The sequence below is a fragment of the Schistocerca piceifrons genome, chromosome 5, assembly GCF_021461385.2.
Source record: "Schistocerca piceifrons isolate TAMUIC-IGC-003096 chromosome 5, iqSchPice1.1, whole genome shotgun sequence".
In the NCBI taxonomy this organism is placed as follows: Eukaryota; Metazoa; Arthropoda; class Insecta; order Orthoptera; family Acrididae; genus Schistocerca; species Schistocerca piceifrons.
The window spans coordinates 483,884,037-483,902,681 of NC_060142.1; the positions used below are offsets into that span (position 1 = coordinate 483,884,037).

Consider the following 18,645-nt stretch of genomic DNA (forward strand, 5'->3'; position numbering starts at 1 on the left):
CTGTGAGCCGCTTATTAATGGTCACTGAAGCACCATCTGCACGTCAGATCGATGATAATGAGTAATCCGGGGCTCTGATTGCTTCTCTGACAGTTTATCGCTCCTCACATTCTGTCGTCTATCTATGGGTCTGCTTCCCTCTCGACGCTGTGTTCGAATATTCCTACCAACAGTGCCATCGCTCCTATTCAGATGTCGAGCGATTCGTCGATTATTCCAACGGGCATCTTTGAACCAACTTCATGTCCCCTCTGCCCGCCCCGATAGTTGAGTGGTCAGCGTGACGGATTTGCCTCCTACGGACTCGGGTTCGATTCCCGGCTGGGTCGGAGACTTTCTCCGATCAGGGATTGGGTGTTGTGTTGTCACCATCATTTCATCCCCAACCGGCGCGCAGGTCGCCCAATGTGGCGTCGAATGTGGTAAAACCTGTACCAAGGCGGCCGGACCTGCTCCGCAAGGGGCCTCCTGGCCAATGACGCAAAACACTCATTTCCATTTCTAAGTCCTCTCTCAAATGCTGGAGTCTGCGTTTACTGTTCACGGACCTGTCTGTGAGGCATCGTTAGAGCGTGTTCAAACAAGGTGTTTGGCAAAAGATAAAATTTTGCTAAATGTCAAGATATTGGAGCAAATATGAACTGTGTACGTGTTTGTAATGGAATTCCTTAGCTTATGGGAAGTTTCACGTTTCGCAGAAATAGCTAAGAAGCGTGCTGAATTTAGGACTTAATTCTACCCTCAGATCATAGCCACACAGCCTCAATCCCATTACGATACGTTTGCGTGCGCCGGAGAAGAATTTTCACTGGAGCAGTAGTTATCGTTCTCAAAATTTTATATACTTCTAATGTATAACTGATAACATAAACAGGACTATTTCTCCTCTCTAAACACATGGCTCGGAGGACATGATCTCGGAGTGCCACAGGAATCGTTTATTCTGAGGCGTTGACGCACGCCAACGATTTCGACTGTATTCGGATTCAAAGATCTACTTTATGCGTTGTGCAGTAGGCCACTAACAGAGGAAACAAATACAGCACGTCACCATGAGCGGAAGATGGTTCAAATGGCTCTAAGCACTATGGGACTTAACATCCGAGGTCATCAGTCCCCAAGTACTTAGAACTACTTAAACCTAACTAACCTAAGGACATTACACATATCCATGCCCGAGTCAGGATTCGAACCTGCGACCGTAGCAGCAGCGCGGTTCCGGACTGAAGCGCCTTTAACCGCTCGGTCACAGCGGCCGGCTCGAGCGGAAGAGATTTCATAAATTCAGTGTAGCTCCATTAATTGATATACTATCACAAAACTCAAAGTTTTGTACTGTTGCAGCCGCACTTCAGTTTTCTGCCACCAGAGCGCAGCACTGAGCAGTTAGACAAGATGATAGGCGCTGCTGAATCGTATGTTTTACTTGAAATGCATTCGCATCACTCTGCTGTGTCATGCAGAACGAAGTTCAACAACGATCCAACTCTAAAGTACACATGTGTCAGGACATGGTGGAAGAGAGGCTCATGCCACAACTGGAGACCGACAGTGTTGACTTCATCTACCAACAGGATGGTGATCCATTCCACTTCCATAACCATGTTCGTGAATTCTTGAACAGGAAATTGAGAAACCGATGGATCGGTCGTGGTGGTGATGATAATCAGCAATTCCTGTCACAGTGTCCACGCTCTCCCAGCCTAACCCCTTGCGATTTCTTTTTTGTGTGTTTACGCCTCCTATACCAACAAACCTACCAGAACTGTGAACTCGCATCAAGAGTGCTTTTGAACTGTAGATACGGACATGGGGCGCTGAACTTGGAAACAACTTAATTAACGACTTGAGATCTGCAGAATCAGTAGAGGGGAGGGGAGCGGCACATATGGAGCACCTGTGCTATGTAAAAAAAACTTTCGATCTTTTATACGTGTATGCAAAGCCCTCTTGTATCTCACATATTATAGCTTCAGCGAATCTGTGAAGTCGCTTCAGTCATTTATAATAACCCCGTACTTTTGTGCTAACAAGAACAATATTCATACGGAAGTCAGTAGCGGTTCGTGATCACAATTTCAAAGTTGCATCGAAAACGGATCAACTGGGGACCAATGTTTACTGGAACGTCTCTAGTTCTGCTATTACATTCTTTCAGCTATGTCAGATTTCGCCATTAATTATGATATACTAAACAAAGTCCGGTCACGTTTTGTCAATAGTTAACTGCTTCGGTGAACTGGCCACGACCAGCACTCTTCATTTATAACCCAACTTCCCGCAAACAAACTAATAATATTAAAAATATGATACCGTTAGAGACATACTAAGGACGTACATGGTTAGAAATTAAAGAACTTTATCATCACTGTAGTGCAGTTATTGATATATAAACATTTAATAGGTACGTGTCATACAATTCCACTGACATCTTGCAGCTGAACACACCAGCGAAGTACTAGGCTTTAAACCGTCACAATTTCCGTCTACTGTGCCTCATGCAGCCATTGAGAAGTTTCTTCTATAGACATTACGTAACCTAATAACCGAAATTATTCATAAATTACTATTTAAAATGTAAAAATCTCCGCATACCATGTAAAGTCCGTATGAACACTATAGGGAGTTCCAAGCTATTCAGTTGTATGGCTATTGGTATAACGGAATTTGAACGTTTTGAAGTCAAAGGCGTACATCGTAGTTGTCAAGACTTCGACGCCGCCGACGATTTGAGATCTTAGTCGTAGGTATGCCGGCACAGCATATAGGTTCATCATCTTTGCTTTGGAATAGGGTGGCGTCAGGAATTACAGTGGCCCTGAGAGCCTGAGCAAAATAAAGTCTATCTATCTGTCCGCTGGAAACAGGATGCTGTGCTAGTGCCTGCTGACACGTTGATTCTTACTTCTAAGCAGCAGTATGAATTGATTTCTGTTATGATACCAGTAAGCACCACCTCGTTGTACGCCTCATAATAATTAAAATTAACCGTTAATGTTTAATCAATAGAAGATGAATCAATAGTAAATGGTGCAGTACAACAGATATTTTAGTGGAACTAAAACAGCAAAAAAGGAACAAGTTCATTTAAACTGTAACAGCAGAATATGACAATAATGCTAAACAACGATAAAGTCATTATAGAAAAAGGTGCAGGGTGGAAGGAAAGACGACAGAGCAGCCTGCTTCACATCTGTAGCTAGTGGTAAGATTTTCATGTTTTTACTGTTAGATACGAGTATTGTACATTTTTATAATGTTGCATCATTTTATATTGTTATTTTGCTTATGTCCCGTAGGATATTTGAGAAGACGCTTGGTGATGACCAATGTACCGAAACCGGTTAATAGAAAAAGAAGTGCGTCTTGGACTTTTATTTACATAATATTTTGTAGCTGCAAAGCAATACCTCAGGGAAATTAGATTGCTTTCGTCTCTCTTTTTCATATTGCTCCCAACTTCAATGGCTCGTCAAATCTGTTTGGTTACCCGCTTACAACTTATTTTTTTCGTGTATGCATGCCTTGCATGTGTTTACAGGTCCTACAAACTTTGTCAATGTTCAGTTTACGCTTCTCTCTGCACAGTCGTTAGTTACGCATTTTCGCGGTTTCGTTCGCGTTACGAAATCAGATGAGAAAAAAGGAATACGTAATGTAAATGAACGCGTTTCATACAAATGTGGGGCACTGAATTTTATAATACGTGTATTGTCACGGGACTTGTGTGAGAAACACATCGTAACACGTCACACACAGTCGCAGGTTACGTACTCACAAATGGTAATTATGAATCAACATGCATAATTACAATGAGAGTGGAAATTTTATGAGAGAATTTCAAGTCTCTATTTAGAAACTGAGAAACTGTATTATTGAGATTCAGAGCTGAATAGCTGTCACCCATACTTTCTTCCTTGTTTATTGCAACACAACTCGAGAAAGAATTGTAAGTTGCGGCGTTAGTCACCATCCCGTGTCCTTAAGTCCACGCTTTCATTCAAAACAGATTGAAAGTTGCGGAGCACATGATGACACATTGATGCATTCCTTCAACCTCGCCTATGCCTTGTGATGAGGTTCATGTACCGAAACGCGAATCAGTTCATGTATGCTCACCGTGTGTCACAATGTATTCTCATATACGACTATCACAAACAGAGAATTCTAACAAGTCTTATTGTTAACACACGTAATTAATTTACGGAGAACTGGCATAACTTATCATATAACACTGACAACTACGACGTAATCGATGTGAGACAGCAGCTTTCTACAAACTCTTATTTTATTTGCCGTTGTGCTGACATTATTACTCCATGTAAAAACAATGAAATACTCGTATGTGAAGATAGGAAGATCTCAGAACTTCGTAACGCTTACCTGAAACAATAAAATAACCACTGGACCAGTCCCACAACCTAACCCAAATGTTGTCCTGGTATTTAAATAATGCTTACCAGCAAGCGTTTTCTTACAGACATCGTCTGTACGCTGAGTAATTGAAAGGTGGCAAATTAGTTCGAAATAGACAAAACTACAGTAATAAATAATTGGCGACAAAATTTCATTACAGTTTCTACTACTCTGAAGTATACTTCTTAGTTTTAAAAACTCTTGGCAGTAATGGATCTAGTTTTGTTTCTAATTATCTATCCAACCCTGTGTGTGTGTTCTGAATATGCAAGATAATCGTAGAAAGAGCACTGTCTTCTACTCAGTTATTACCGTCTGCACACAGTAGAACGCAAGAGGTGTACATAAAAGCACAAATATTCACTGGAGCTAAGTCTGAACTATAGCCGTGATACTCAAGAGACAATCCCACTACACAATGTACGGAAGTGTTCATAAAACTGTTCAGCGGTATTCAGTATATGTGCGAGTGGAGAAGTTAAATGTTATTAAAACACTGAATAAAAGATGTAGGGGAGAGAGACGGGTAAGCGAACAAGTGGAAAACGTGAGTGGATGACTGACCATGGAACAAGAATAGTACTGCAAAGGTTAAATATATATTTATTCTTAGAAAGTGTAAAATAATACATTAATTAATGTCTTTTAGTAATTAAAATAATTGTTTTACTTGATAATAGCAGGCATCTTCAGTGGAGTCCACAAGGAACATAAATGAGTTATTATTACCATCAGGTAGTTACAAATTTATAGTATTACTACAGTTTTAAGGGCCAGTATCAGCAAATGACATTCTACTACAATGTGCCAAAAGCTCTGAGAAATTTTCGGTACAACTATTACAGTCAGAGTTTTTTTAAGTCATTATGAATTGTTCAGTGCGTCAGATTTTTTTGGCAGTGGGCTCCAGTAATGAGATATATATATATATATGAGCAAGTGTGTGGTTTTTTCCCATTCTTATTCACGATCATTTGTTTGGTCATTTTTTCATTATTTTTTTCTCACTTATGAATGACGGGTTTTGTGGCATAGTAGTGTAAGTAAGATTTTGACGAAAATGAGTTCACTGCTGTGTTATGTACTAGAAACTGAATGCAAAACAGCAGCACAATGGCGTTCTGCTGTGAAATGGTTTGTATGATACATGTTATGGCAAAGTGAAGCGAGTCTGACTTAAATTAGATTTTCTGTCCCACCACTGGGAAGTTTTCCTTTATTATTATTATTATTATTACTGTCATATTATTTTGCATCAAAGTTAACAGTTTTGATAATGTTAAAATAAAATAAACTTCGATGCAAAATAATATGCTTTAAAATATATGTTATTTCACTTACTTATGCTCAAGTATTGTTGATTCAAAGTGAAATTGTTAATTGAAATTGAAATTTTTGATTAAAAGTGAAATTTGTAATAATGATGATGATAATATTAACACTACTACACTTAATTAAATCTCTAGTATTAATATTATCCCTCATTAGACTCAATATCCCTATATATACATTTATTAGGCTGTCCTGATTTTTCTATTGTTTTTTACAAAACATTCACACTCTGAAAATGAGCAAAATTGACTTATATTAATGTGCCATGAACTCCTTCAAATATATTTGGTTGCAGCTGATGTGATAACTAATTAGATACATCTGTCCACAGTTATTATTATTATTATTATTATTATTATTATTAGAAATATCCACTTGAAAGGTATAAAATCATTTATTTCACAAGCAAGGATTTGAAGTTTGACATGCCTTACATCAAAACTATTTACTTCCATCGTATCTGCAGATGTAAAGGCATCCCCACTTGTAGAATTTGAAATATTACTTACAACACCCAATTAATTTTTTCATGTAATATTCTAAGAATTACTTCTACTCTATCAGGTGTTCCTAACGTAAATTTAATAATCGGCATGCAGCTGCTAGCCCACGTGAGTGCCGTGCAGAATTCCGCCCGCTCCTCCTGAAGGCCTATTCTGCGCTGTCAAGCGTGCTGCCGCCCTCATCGTGTGTAGGGGCCGTGCTGAGTCGTCCCGTCCGCCTGCCCGTTGTTCGCCAGACGTCGTGCGGGACACCGCTGAGACGGCACAAGGTCGGCCGCGCGATACAAGTCGGCCTTAACGAACGCACGGGGGTCGTGCCAAGGAGTGCAGCGTGGCGAGCGGCGCCGCGGGCCGCCGCTCGATACTCGACACCTATGCCGAGGTCGCCGGGCCGACGAATGCCTCGCGTCGCATTTGCTTCCACAAACCTCACAATCCAGACAACCGCATTAAAGGCGCTGTCCGCTGGTTGACAACGCCAGAAGAAGCAACCACAGTGCTCAGAAGATCTAGACGTACATTCAGGGAAGTGGCGAAGCTATTGAAAGGTTTAGACCTATAATTGTTGTCGCCCCGGAAGGAAGATAATTAAAATTTATAGGACTGAACGTTTCATTTGTGCTACTATTGATGATGTTGCACACATGTTATTTCTCATAAAGCCACTAACACTTCCACACATCAAAAGAGTAAGCATTCTTTTGTAATATAATTCGGCTGAAGTAACATATAAAGCGCTTGTTGATAAATGGAATACGTCCTGTATCGTTAACTTTTATCTGGTTTTTTGAACCGCCTTGTACAACGAAACGTAAGAAATAAAAATTGTAAAAGACGACTATTGGAATATTATCGTCCAAAATAATTGAAGCAACTCTCCGAAAAAAAAAAAAAAAAATCTCCGGATAGGTGCTATTAGAACTCGCGTAGAAGGGGTGCCGTACAAATTCAGTTATGAATGCAAATAGTTTACCCATCTCTAGAATCGAGAATGTCAACTATTTTTCCTGTTATCGACATCAATACTGGCAAGATACCGGCCCCTGGAATTCCAAGAGAAATGAAAAAATATTTTTTCTTGTGATATAATTAGAAATTTTCAATTTTCGGATTTTTTTCCTTTACTTGTAGCGTGAAACCTTGCGTCTTAGCAAATTTTCACGATTCTATGTCAATGGGAAGTACTCTACAGATTGTCATGGATTAGTTTGAAAGTATCAAAATATGTGTCACAAATGGCCGAATTTTCTGATTGCATTGACTTAGGAGCTTATATTTATTACACCGTCTAGTAGCCACAAACTTTAGTATGTGACATAAATTTCAACTTGATATGCCTACTCATTCCTGACCAAAAGGGGTCTAAATACGCTGACTGACGGACAGATAGTCGGATAAAAATGACAGAAATTTGTTTTCCGCGTGATGTAATTACAAATTAACAACTTCCTGAATTTTTCCTTTACCTGTATTGTGAAACCTTGCTCCTTGCCAAATTTTAACGGGTCAGCGGGTCGTATTATAGATTTTTGATGAGTGATTTTGTGAGTATCAATATGTGTGATATAAAGAACAATATCTTTTGATTGCAGTTACTTAGATGCTTCAGTTTTCAACACTTCCAATGAATAGTAGACCTTAGCATGTGACATAAATATCGATTTCATACGTCTACACGTTCGTGAGAAAAAGGTCTTTTAACAGTCGCAGAGAAAGAAAGACAGACCGACAACAAATTAATCCTATAACGGTTCCGCTTTTGGCGATTGATTACGGAACCCTAAAAATGGATTTACATTTACAGACAGATAAAATCATCGTGTACTAGAGAATGGCGTCACACTTACTCCAAGGCGACTGAGACACTTAACTTCCTTATCATATTACTCGAACGTAGAAGGTCAATGTCCCTACGACCAAAAATCTTGCTGTTGTTCCATGCAAAATTTTCCTCAAGCACTTCAACGAAAGGTGGAAAAAGTTTCAAATGCAACAAAATTATATAAGGAATAAACATCATTAGGAGTTAGCTGTCATTATAGGGTACGGTTGTGGCGATATTCAGACATCAAAGTATACGGGAAATAAGCAACACCGAACACACGTTATTACATGTGTAATGCACATGCCTGAAACACGAAGGAAGGAGGATAAAGTGAAGATGTAGAAGATGAAGTATTCTTTGAGAGGATGGGTGGAGAAAAAAAAGAATTGTTAAAACTGACTACAAGCACTTATCTCCCACTACATCACAAAATTTTCTTTTTGAGAAACGGCTTTTTGATCTAAGGCCACGATTTTGTAAGAAAGATTCTTTGAATATGCCAGTAACTAAAAATTTCTGTTGGGCAAGTTTTGAATGCTAAGAAGATTTCCATTAATGCTGGCCAAAGTACATCACTGTGATTGTTTTCTGGAAATCAGTGGCATTCACAACGATAATATTTCAGAACAACATAAGCATTATAATTGAAGAGGAAGTAAACAATTTGAGTATCTTTGTCTATGATCCCTTTCGGTTATCGATGTCATTCATTGGACTTTTACCAAGCGCTCGTTTCGTGAAACTTAAACAAAGGTTGATTTACTCTTATAGAAGTTGTTTCCAAGTTGTCATCCCACATTTATGGGATTTACAACAGGACGAAGTACGTATCATTTTCAACGTGATCTCTTTTCTGTCTTACACTAGCAAATATACAAAATAATGTATTCCAGCATTCCGCTTCTACATGACGAAACGGAGATAGTTACTCAGTACTTCTCTGCGGATCAATACATCTGTAACCAATTAATTAGTGTGATACCATCATCACTTACTGCTTATGGCTGCCACAGAAGTGAAGTATGAACACCGACACTACCGTGTGGCTTGTGAATGCGGCACGCCACGTTTCAGTCGCACCACTGGGCGCCCTTACCACCACGATTGGCTGCAACATACTTACGCGAATCATAGTAACTAAAACCGTATATATCTAGTAGAAGTAAGAGACTGCAATAGATTATTCTTTATAGTTGCTCCTACGTCAAGTTACCACTCATTATTATACCTACTCGAGTATCACTGAATTTGGAAATTTTGGAACACTTGGTACTTTACCTATCTGTTTTATCTTACTGTAACTTTCAGAAATAGTAATACAATAGTCAAAAACTTCGTTAACATGTTTTAGACAGAACGGTGCGCTGCCGAAGATGAAATTTAGAGGTTATAAGTGTATCACATTCACTTAACAAAAAAGAAAAAAACTCTGAAATCTTCGTACAGATGTACATTCACGCTATGTAAACCACTTTACAGGTTATAGCGAAGGGCCCTTCTCACCGTTAATAGCCAGTTCTAGTCCCACTCCCGGAGAAATATGTACTAGTACATCTTCCTACGACACGGTGTCTCTCATTCTCTCATATCTCATTCTCACGATACCTGCACGAGATGTAATACAGGGGAAGCAAAGTTTACCTCGAATATCGGTTCTCTATATTTATACACCAGGGTGCCGCGAAAACAACGTGGTCTTTCTTCCAAATATTGCCGCTTACGTTCCTTGAGTGTTTCCTAAAAACTTCCTTATTAGTCAGTGCGTGTCTCTCTTACATCGACATATATTATCCGACAACTGGATGTATGAAGACTCCGAATGCTACAGTAGACCTCTATATTAAGGTGCAGTAATGTTTCTTCTGTGTTTACTTCAACAGACGCAAGGTCATTTGCCTTTTCTGCAAATTTCATACGTTAGATGCAGTTTCTAGTGTAGTAACAAAACTTCTGGGCCACGATCCACCACCATTAGATACAGATTGGCTGGAGACTTAGCGACAACGGAACATTATGTTTGTTAACAATCTTCAAAAACTTGTTCTGAAGGCTGGTAAACAATTCGCGCCAAATCGCTTCAGTTTCTCTTCGCTCTCCAGAGTACATCCTGGAATTGATGGTCAATGCTCTTGAGGAGTCTGCGTGATTCTCCTCTATTGTTTACGAGGTTACGAGGAGAAACTACTCACTTGTAATGTGAGGTGTAGACGGGGGGGGGGGGGGGGGGGTTGAAGAAGAGAACAGAATCCTTAGTATTAAATATGCGAAAATAATTTTTCAGTTGTACGGGAGGTGAATAGCTGACTAGGATTTATTGGGAAGGTCTGAGAACGTATATCGTAACAAGAAAGGAGACCACATACAGACCGACTGTATGGCCCATACTCCAATACTGGGATAAACACCAAAACAATTCAGAGGGGTGCAGCACCATTCCTTATCGGTCGGTTTGATCAGTACGAGAGTGTTACGGAAATGCCCTCTGAGCTTAGACGAGATCCTTGGGAAACGACTAGAGGATCCTTTTGCGAACCGCTATTGAGGAAGTTAGGAAAACCGCCATTTGAGAGAGACTGCAGAATGATTTTACTGCCTGGAACGTTCGTATCGCACAAGGACGGTAAAGACAAAATAAGGGGTAATAGCCATTATTTTCCCCTCGCTCTGTTCACGAGTCGAACAGGAAAGCTAATGCCTAGCAGTGATGCACCATACAGTGGATTGTGAAGCATGTACGTGAATGTAGAAAATAGATCTAAAGACGTTAAGTCTTTGGCGCCCATGCTGTCGACTGCAAGCCGGTCCTCCAGAAGGGACAGAAGACAGCGCCGCAGGAAATGTCCACGGCGCCAGGAGGAGGAAGAGGTTTCCGGAGCAGAGAGTTCCCGCGCTCGAAGCGTCCCGGGCCCTGCACTCGGCCACTCCCACGCAGCGCAGCTTCCGCGAATCCCTGCTTCCCACCACCGCCCTCAGCGGACGCCAGATTTATATTTAATCACGGCCTCACGCCAGAAGAGCCACTGTTGTCCCTATGGTATAGTTAAATGACGTGTTCTTTCCGGTCACTGTCCGAGACAGTGGCTACTGCGTTCGCTATATGATACAGTAGTCGGCAGTAACTGTTACCCCTGACCTGCCATTTCTACGTTTCTTATCATTCGGGGCACTGCGCTTCAAGCATGAAACAGTTGCACTCTGCAGCCCATGGAAAGTCGCCTAGAGCAGATTCTCGAACCAAACGGCTATCTGCGAATGCACCGAAAGGCGTAACAGCAACTTTGCAGTTCACTTAAGTGACTCCAAGAATCGACAATAACCGTCACTGTCCAGTACTAGAGGAATTTTACGCTGTCTCGTCAGTCATTCACAGACTGATGTACTTGCAAATTTAGTACAGAATTACTGCGGCGATTTTCCTACAGCAGTTGAGAACTCAAGCCCTCCACTGCAATTCATTTCACTTGGGGTATGCGGGGCTCGTTGCTGTACGTTTCGGCCCGTCTTTCCCGCGAGACGAGACTGGAGGAGTAAGCCTAGGAGATCGATAACACGGAGATTCCTCTCGGTTGTTTACACAGGAGAGGTACGCCGCGAGGTACAGCGGCCTGCGCCTCAGTCTCCAACAATTGAATTCTGAATTATAATAGGATCACGTATTTTTGCACACTTGATTTTCGAAACAACAACCGAATAAACCCTGTGTGATTCCTTAGCAGATATGAAAACGAATCTGGAGTAGGAAGATTACTGAAGGGGTTATTATCATTGAAGCCTAGAGTTAATCCTTCGTATTCCAAACATTGGAACGTAGGTATTGTTCATGTGGCTATTTAAATTTAAAGCGTAATAAAGAGCTGGGATGATTGAAAGCTGTAGATTGTATTACTTTCAGCAAGAGTTCCTTCTATACCCATAATGCTGAATTCAGTTAATTTTTCCTAAAATAATGCATCTTCGGCACAGAACTTCCCCTGAATATACTGTCATAACCCGTGTATATATTATATATATTCACTATAGTTTCATAGTTTCCTTCTGTCGTCGAATTATGAATTATCTGGCAAAAGGATTGTAGAACGTTGATTCATTACAGGAGCTCGTAAACGTTGGTTCGTAAGAACTAGGCTCCTAAACTCAACGATGAACCCACATGACTCACGTAATCGGAAATATTTACGTCTATTCTAAGGTATGTCAAAGGTTTGGAGCACATGCCGCAGATAGTGAAGACAGTAATTAAAATTGTGGAGTAAATGCATCTTTTTTCCTGCTCGTAATTTTGGAGTGTATTTCGACTGTGAATTAAGAAGAGGAAGACGTTGATAGCTGGGATAGTTAAGGCGGATTTCGACGAATGCTGGCGCACACAGCACGGCACAGCACCACCACAGGCGACGCCGTCGTGTCCGAGGCCGGCTTCGCTGGCTAGCAGGCAGCACGCACACTAGCACTCACCCGGATCCGGACACCCTCCGGTGGAGGCTGCGGACGGACATGGGGGTGGCACGCGCGCTCGGGGGTGCTGTGCGATGAGGGCGGCCGCTCCTCGCATCGCCGCGCACCGCACTGCACCGAGGAGGCTCCCGCACTGAGCCGCCGCCGCCGGCCCACGCCGGTCGATGGGCGCCGCCGCCCCTCCGCCGCCGCCCCCGAGCCCGCGCAGCGCCGGCGCCGCCCCCGACGCCGCCGCCCGGCCCCCACGCCGCCCCCGACGCCGCCGCCTGGCCCCTACGCCGCCCCCGACGCCGCCGCCGGCGCGCGCGCGCTGCCTCCCTATTGATCCTTCCACCGCTACCTCCGCCGCCGCCGCGGCCGCTACCGCCTGCTAGCTCCGTCGACCGTGGCGCGCTCTTTGAACCGGAGCGGCTCGCCGACACACCTGACAGAATCGTGTCGTACCCGAAGAAATCTACCGGGTGATCAAAAAGTCAGTATAAATTTGAAAACTTAAGAAACCACGGAATAATGTAGATAGAGAGGTAAAAATTGACACACATGCTTGGAATGACGTGGGGTTTTATTAGAACCAAAAAACAAAGTTCACAAAACGTCCGACAGATAGCGCTGGACAGCAAAACTTCAGTCACTGGGCATGACAATCTTGTATAAAAGGAGCTGTAATGAGAGAGAGAATCAGATGCGTCAACAGTCGCAGCATGTTGACGTTACCTGAAAAGGCGCTTTTAGTGAAGCTGTATTATCAGAATGGGGAATGTGCTCGTTCAGCGTTACGATCCTATCGCCAGAGGAAGGGGATTCGAACGGGTTGACAAATGCAACTGTGGCTAGAATGAATTCGAAGTTCGGAGCCACGGGTCGTTTAGACGATAGACCCCGTAGTGTCCGACCGAGCACAAGGCGTAATGCTGCTGCGACTGTTCAGGAAGAAATGGAGACTGTAGCGGGTTCGTCTATGCACGGGGAAGTCAGTGTGAAACGTCCCCTTAGAAAAATTATACATGACTCTGCTTAAACTGACACACAATATTTTTTGCACAACGCAATCTGACTTTCAATAATCCCTACAAAAGAATGGCTCTGACTAACATTAACCTATACCTTTCACAAATCACTTACCTCACAAAAATCTTCCTTACTCAAGCTACTGCAATACAGCGAGTGCCACTACTGCCAGCTAAATAAAAGATTCTAACTACTGAAGGCACTAACTACTGATAGGCACAGTTAGGAAATGAAAGATTTTAATAGAGAACAAACAATGTATTTACCTTAATAGTGTTCAACAGTCATAATATATATAGCAGTTCATGACATTCATTCTTACAAATGTACTGTTTCTGATGGACATACGTCCAGATCATCCGCTCTCAAAATTCCGCCGTCTCTCTCCCCACATCCACCACTGCTGGCGGCTCACCTCCAACTGCGCAACGCTACGCGCTGTTAAGAGCAAACTGCCAACACCACAATAGCCAACAACAATGCAAACCAGCCACAGACTGCACACAGCACAGCCAGTGATTTTCATACAGAGCGCTACGTGGCGTTACCAATATAAAAACCTAAACAGCCTACTTACAAGTGCTCGTGCAGTCTCACGTCGCACCGGAATTCCATAGACTACTGTTTGGTTGGCACTTAGGCGTACCCTCCGTGCTATCCGAACAAAATCCATCGGCATCATGAACTGTTACCTGGCGATTTAGTGAAGTGGAGGGAATTTACGATGTGGACGTTTCAAAAGATGGCGGAACATGACTGTTGGTTAAGTAACGTGTTGTGGACCGACGAAGCTAATTTCACGCTCCGAGGGTCTGTCAACGCCCACAACTGCAGAATTTGGGCTACCGAAAATCTTAGAACTGTCGTGGAAACTCCATTGCACGACGAGAAAGTCACGATATGGGTTGGATTTACCACATCTACCGTTATCGGGCCGTTCTTTTTCGAGGAAATGCGTGATTCTGGTTTTGTAACTGCTACCGTGACGGGTGAGAGGTACGCCGACATGTTACAGAATCGCATCATCCCCAGCCTGGCTGATAAACACCTGCTGGGACGTACGATGTTTATGCAGGATCGAGCTCCACCCCATATTGCTAGACGCGTGAAAGATCTCTTGCGAGCGTCGTTTGGTGATGATCGTGTGCTCAGCCACCCACTTTCGTCATTCTTGGCCTCCCAGGTCCCCAGACCTCAGTCCGCGCGATTATTGGCTTTGGGGTTACCTGAAGTCGCAAGTGTATCGTGATCGACCGACATCTCTAGGAATGCTGAAAGACAACATCCGACGCAAATGCCTCACTATAACTCCGGACATGCTTTACAGTGCTGCTGACAACATTATTCTTCAACTACAGCTATTGTTGAGGAATGATGGTGGACATACTGAGCATTTCCTGTAAAGAACATCTTTGCTTTGTCTTACTTTGTTATGCTAATTATTGCTGTTCTGATCAGATGAAGCGCCATCTGTCTGACATTTTTTGAACGTTCGTATTTTTTTGGTTCTAATAAAACCCCATGTCATTCCAAGCATGTGTGTCAATTTGTACCTCTCTATCTACATTACTCCGTGATTTATTCAGCTTTCAAATTTATACTGACTTTTTGATCATCCAGTATATGTACACTAGCTGTTACCCGCTCCTTCTCTTGCATGTCAGTAGTTTTGTTATGAAGAGTGATGGTGTGTAAGCAAGCTAGTAATTTTACAAAATGTCTGTGTGCATAATGGTGTAGAGACGTATGTATAAAAAAAAATATTCGCAGTGCAGGTTAGCAGGTACATAACCAAAGCGTTTCTATTATTTTGCTGTATGTCGAATCTGAAATAATGCATTATACAGGGTGTATCGAGGGCGTGTGTCAAAAAGAATCGTCCCATTTGGCACAACTATATTTCTGAAACCAATAAAGATATACAATGAATTTTGTTTTTTGATTATTAGGAAACTCAAAAGATTTTTTTATCATACCTTTTCATAGGTCTTCATTATGCTCCACTTGAGACGCACGGCATTTATCAATGTGGAATTCAAATTGTTCCCGCACTGCAGCAAGCTTTTCTCGAGTTAAAACTTCCACATGTGCAGTTATGCGATGTCTCTGTTCATTCACTGTTGTTCGTAACGAAGGCGCATAAACAGAGTCCTCTATAAACTTCACAAAAAATAATCACATACAGTCAGGTCCGGTGGCGTCGGAGGCCAGTAATTTATGGCAGAATCATTTGGCTCAGTGCGACCGATCCATCGTTTAGTAAGCCAGCCGGAGCTGCAGTGCGGTTCTAGGTGCTACAGTCTGGAACCGAGCGGCCGCTACGGTCGCAGGTTCGAATCCTGCCTCGGGAATGGATGTGTGTGATGTCCTTAGGTTAGTTAGGTTTAATTAGTTCTAAGTTCTAGGCGACTGATGACCTCAGAAGTTAAGTCGCATAGTGCTCAGAGCCATTTGAACCATCGTTCAGTAATCGTTTGAATTACAAATTCCCCGTCTTCCAGATGCCAATATGGCGGTGCCCCATTATAATGGTAAATAAAGTCGTTCGAATCAGTCTACAACTGCGGGAAAAAAGTTCTCAAGCGTATCGAGATATGTGCTTCCTCTAACAATGTTCTCAGCAAAGAAAGTGGGCCATACATCTTTTCCCATGAAACTGCACAAAACAAATTAAATTTTGGAGAGTCACTCTCATGTTGTACAACTTCATGTCGTTGTTCCGTACCCTATATTCTCTTAGTATGACGGTTCGCCTTTCCATTTAAATGTAATGTTGCCTCGTCACTAAACACTAAGCGTGGAAGAAAACTGTCATCCTCCATCTTGCCAAGAACGAAATTACAGAAGTCCACACGTTGTTGTTTGTCATCTTGGCGAACAGCTTGCAGTAGCTGAATTTTGTATGGTTTCATGTGTAACCGTCGACGCAACACACGCCAACGGACATCCGGGCATCTTAAGCTGTCTAGCTGCCCGGCGAACAGATTTCTGCTGACTCCTTGTGAAACTATGGCGGTTGCGTTAGACGTCTGTGTCAGACATTCGGGGACGGCCCGGCGATTTGCCTTTACACAAACAACTTGTTTCTTGGAACTGTTCTGTGCTGTAAGAGGATCCACACCTTAAGTCGTGCGAAAGTCACGCTGAACAGTTAATACTGACCCGCACTGCACAAAATGTAGGACAGAAAACGCTTTCTGTTGTACCGACACCATTTCTACTAGGACTGAAGTGGGTACACACTGCTGCTACCTAGCAGGAACCATGTAAAACTCTAGAGTTTGCTCTTTGCAACAGTACGTTGTTCACGCACATATCTCAAATAACATAACAGTTATGATTTTCTTAAGCCGGATGATTCTTTTTGATACACTCTGCATTTTCTAATATATTTAAAAATGCTTCGATTCATTACACTCGTGGAGAAGTATGGTTTCTATGGCTCACCCAGTACTGGATGTGAGGTTTTGCCATCAGGGCAACACCTTCCAACGGCTTCTCCATTCCGTGTTATTGCGTTATTGTGACAACTTTTTGATGCCTCCCCTGTGATGACTGATTTATGACTAACATAGTCAGTTAATAGGTCATAATCAAATGCAGCCTCACCAAAAACTTACCACATGTAAAGGTATGCCTATCTGTTGTACAGCCTTTCAATGACGTCATCGTTGTGACTCTTCATGCGTCTTGAAAACTGTAAGAGATGCGTGTTGCTCAGCATCTAAAATGGACGGGTTTGTTACTGTTCCAGTGCCTCTTTGGTCTTAAGGCAGCCTGTTGTTCTACATTCAAGATCCAGCAGACGTGAGATTGCTCTGAGTTTTATTGGATTCGAGAAACTTTAGCAGCTTGCGGTCTCTTACAGCTACAAGCTGAATCAGGCTTATGTTTGCGAGGCTTATAGTAATAGTTTTAATTATGGTTCTCGAGCTTACCGTCCGATTTTATCGTTGTATCTTCACCAAATCTCTCCAACTATGACAGGTGCTGCAGGAACTCAATATCATAAACCACTCACACAGTAGCATTGGATTTGTAGTGTGGAATAATTAATAACTACTAAGAATCGCTGATCATCATACGGCGTCGTTCGCATGCCACTCACATATGCTGCATTTAAAAATGTTAATAATACTCAAAGAAACAGAACTAACTAAAGTACCCTATGGTCTTCCTCAAGCTATTTCCATACCATGCGCCATCGGAATCAGTTGAGCGGTAGAGTCGTGAAAACATAGTGAGTTACTTTAGAAGTTAATAATATAGATGTTAGCATCGTAGTAAGGATTAAACACAGAGGACCGTATAAACATTGTATTCACCACGCTGAATCGTATTATGTAGAACATATCAAGCAATAAAAGCATTTTCACAAATATGATATAGTTCAAAAGTTAGAGAGTATATAGCTTTTTCAAAGAGTAATTATAAATGCGTGTTTCGCATTATATTCTTCAAATCAGTTAGTATGTTGTACTTTCTAAAGAGGCCTTTGTTCCTCCTCAGCGTTCACGCTATCCCCATACCAAATTTTATCGAAATCGGCTCAGCGGTTTGTCGTGAAAGCGTAACAGAGTTACTTTCGCATTCATAATATTAGTATGGATAACGAAATCGGACAGAAATGCTATTACAAATTGTAACGACTGTGATTTACAGTGAAAGTACAGTTGGGCTAAGCGTCGCGGTGATCGCCCCGAAACTAATGTTCGTACTCATTGCGATGGTTATTACTATATTGAATCGGACATCTGGGGCACTTGATCAAACACTACATATCTGACCATTTCTTAGTAATTTTTTGATCTTTCTTTTACTTTCGCAAATGTATTAGTTTTCTCATAGCTTTGAAGTTCTTTCCACGTAAATAAGTAGGTTCGACAACAATTCTGAGGAGAGGACGCTGTTCTCCACGCTGACTTGCAGAAAAAACTTTCTTAATTATTAAGTCAGAAGTAACAATCGTTAGGCGGAATCTGACAATAATAAATATTTTCGGTCAACATATTAAAGTACATTCTAAGACAAAAAATAAAAATAAAAATAAAAAAGATGACGCAACACAAAGGAATTATCCGAATGAGATGGAAATCGGTAGATGTG

At 41.9% G+C, this 18,645-nt stretch overlaps 1 protein-coding gene across 1 annotated transcript in view; it reads right to left on the reverse strand.

Annotated features, from left to right (window-relative positions):
- Window positions 1-13,537, reverse strand: part of LOC124799094 — a 704,063-nt gene extending 690,526 nt beyond the window's left edge. The window contains exons 1-2 of the mRNA XM_047262633.1: window positions 13,515-13,537; window positions 12,532-12,664 (exon numbers count right to left, since the gene is read on the reverse strand). Coding sequence (XP_047118589.1) covers window positions 12,532-12,664; window positions 13,515-13,537 — 156 coding nt within the window. The remainder of the gene's footprint in view (window positions 1-12,531; window positions 12,665-13,514) is intronic.
- Between the last annotated feature and the right edge of the window lie 5,108 nt (window positions 13,538-18,645).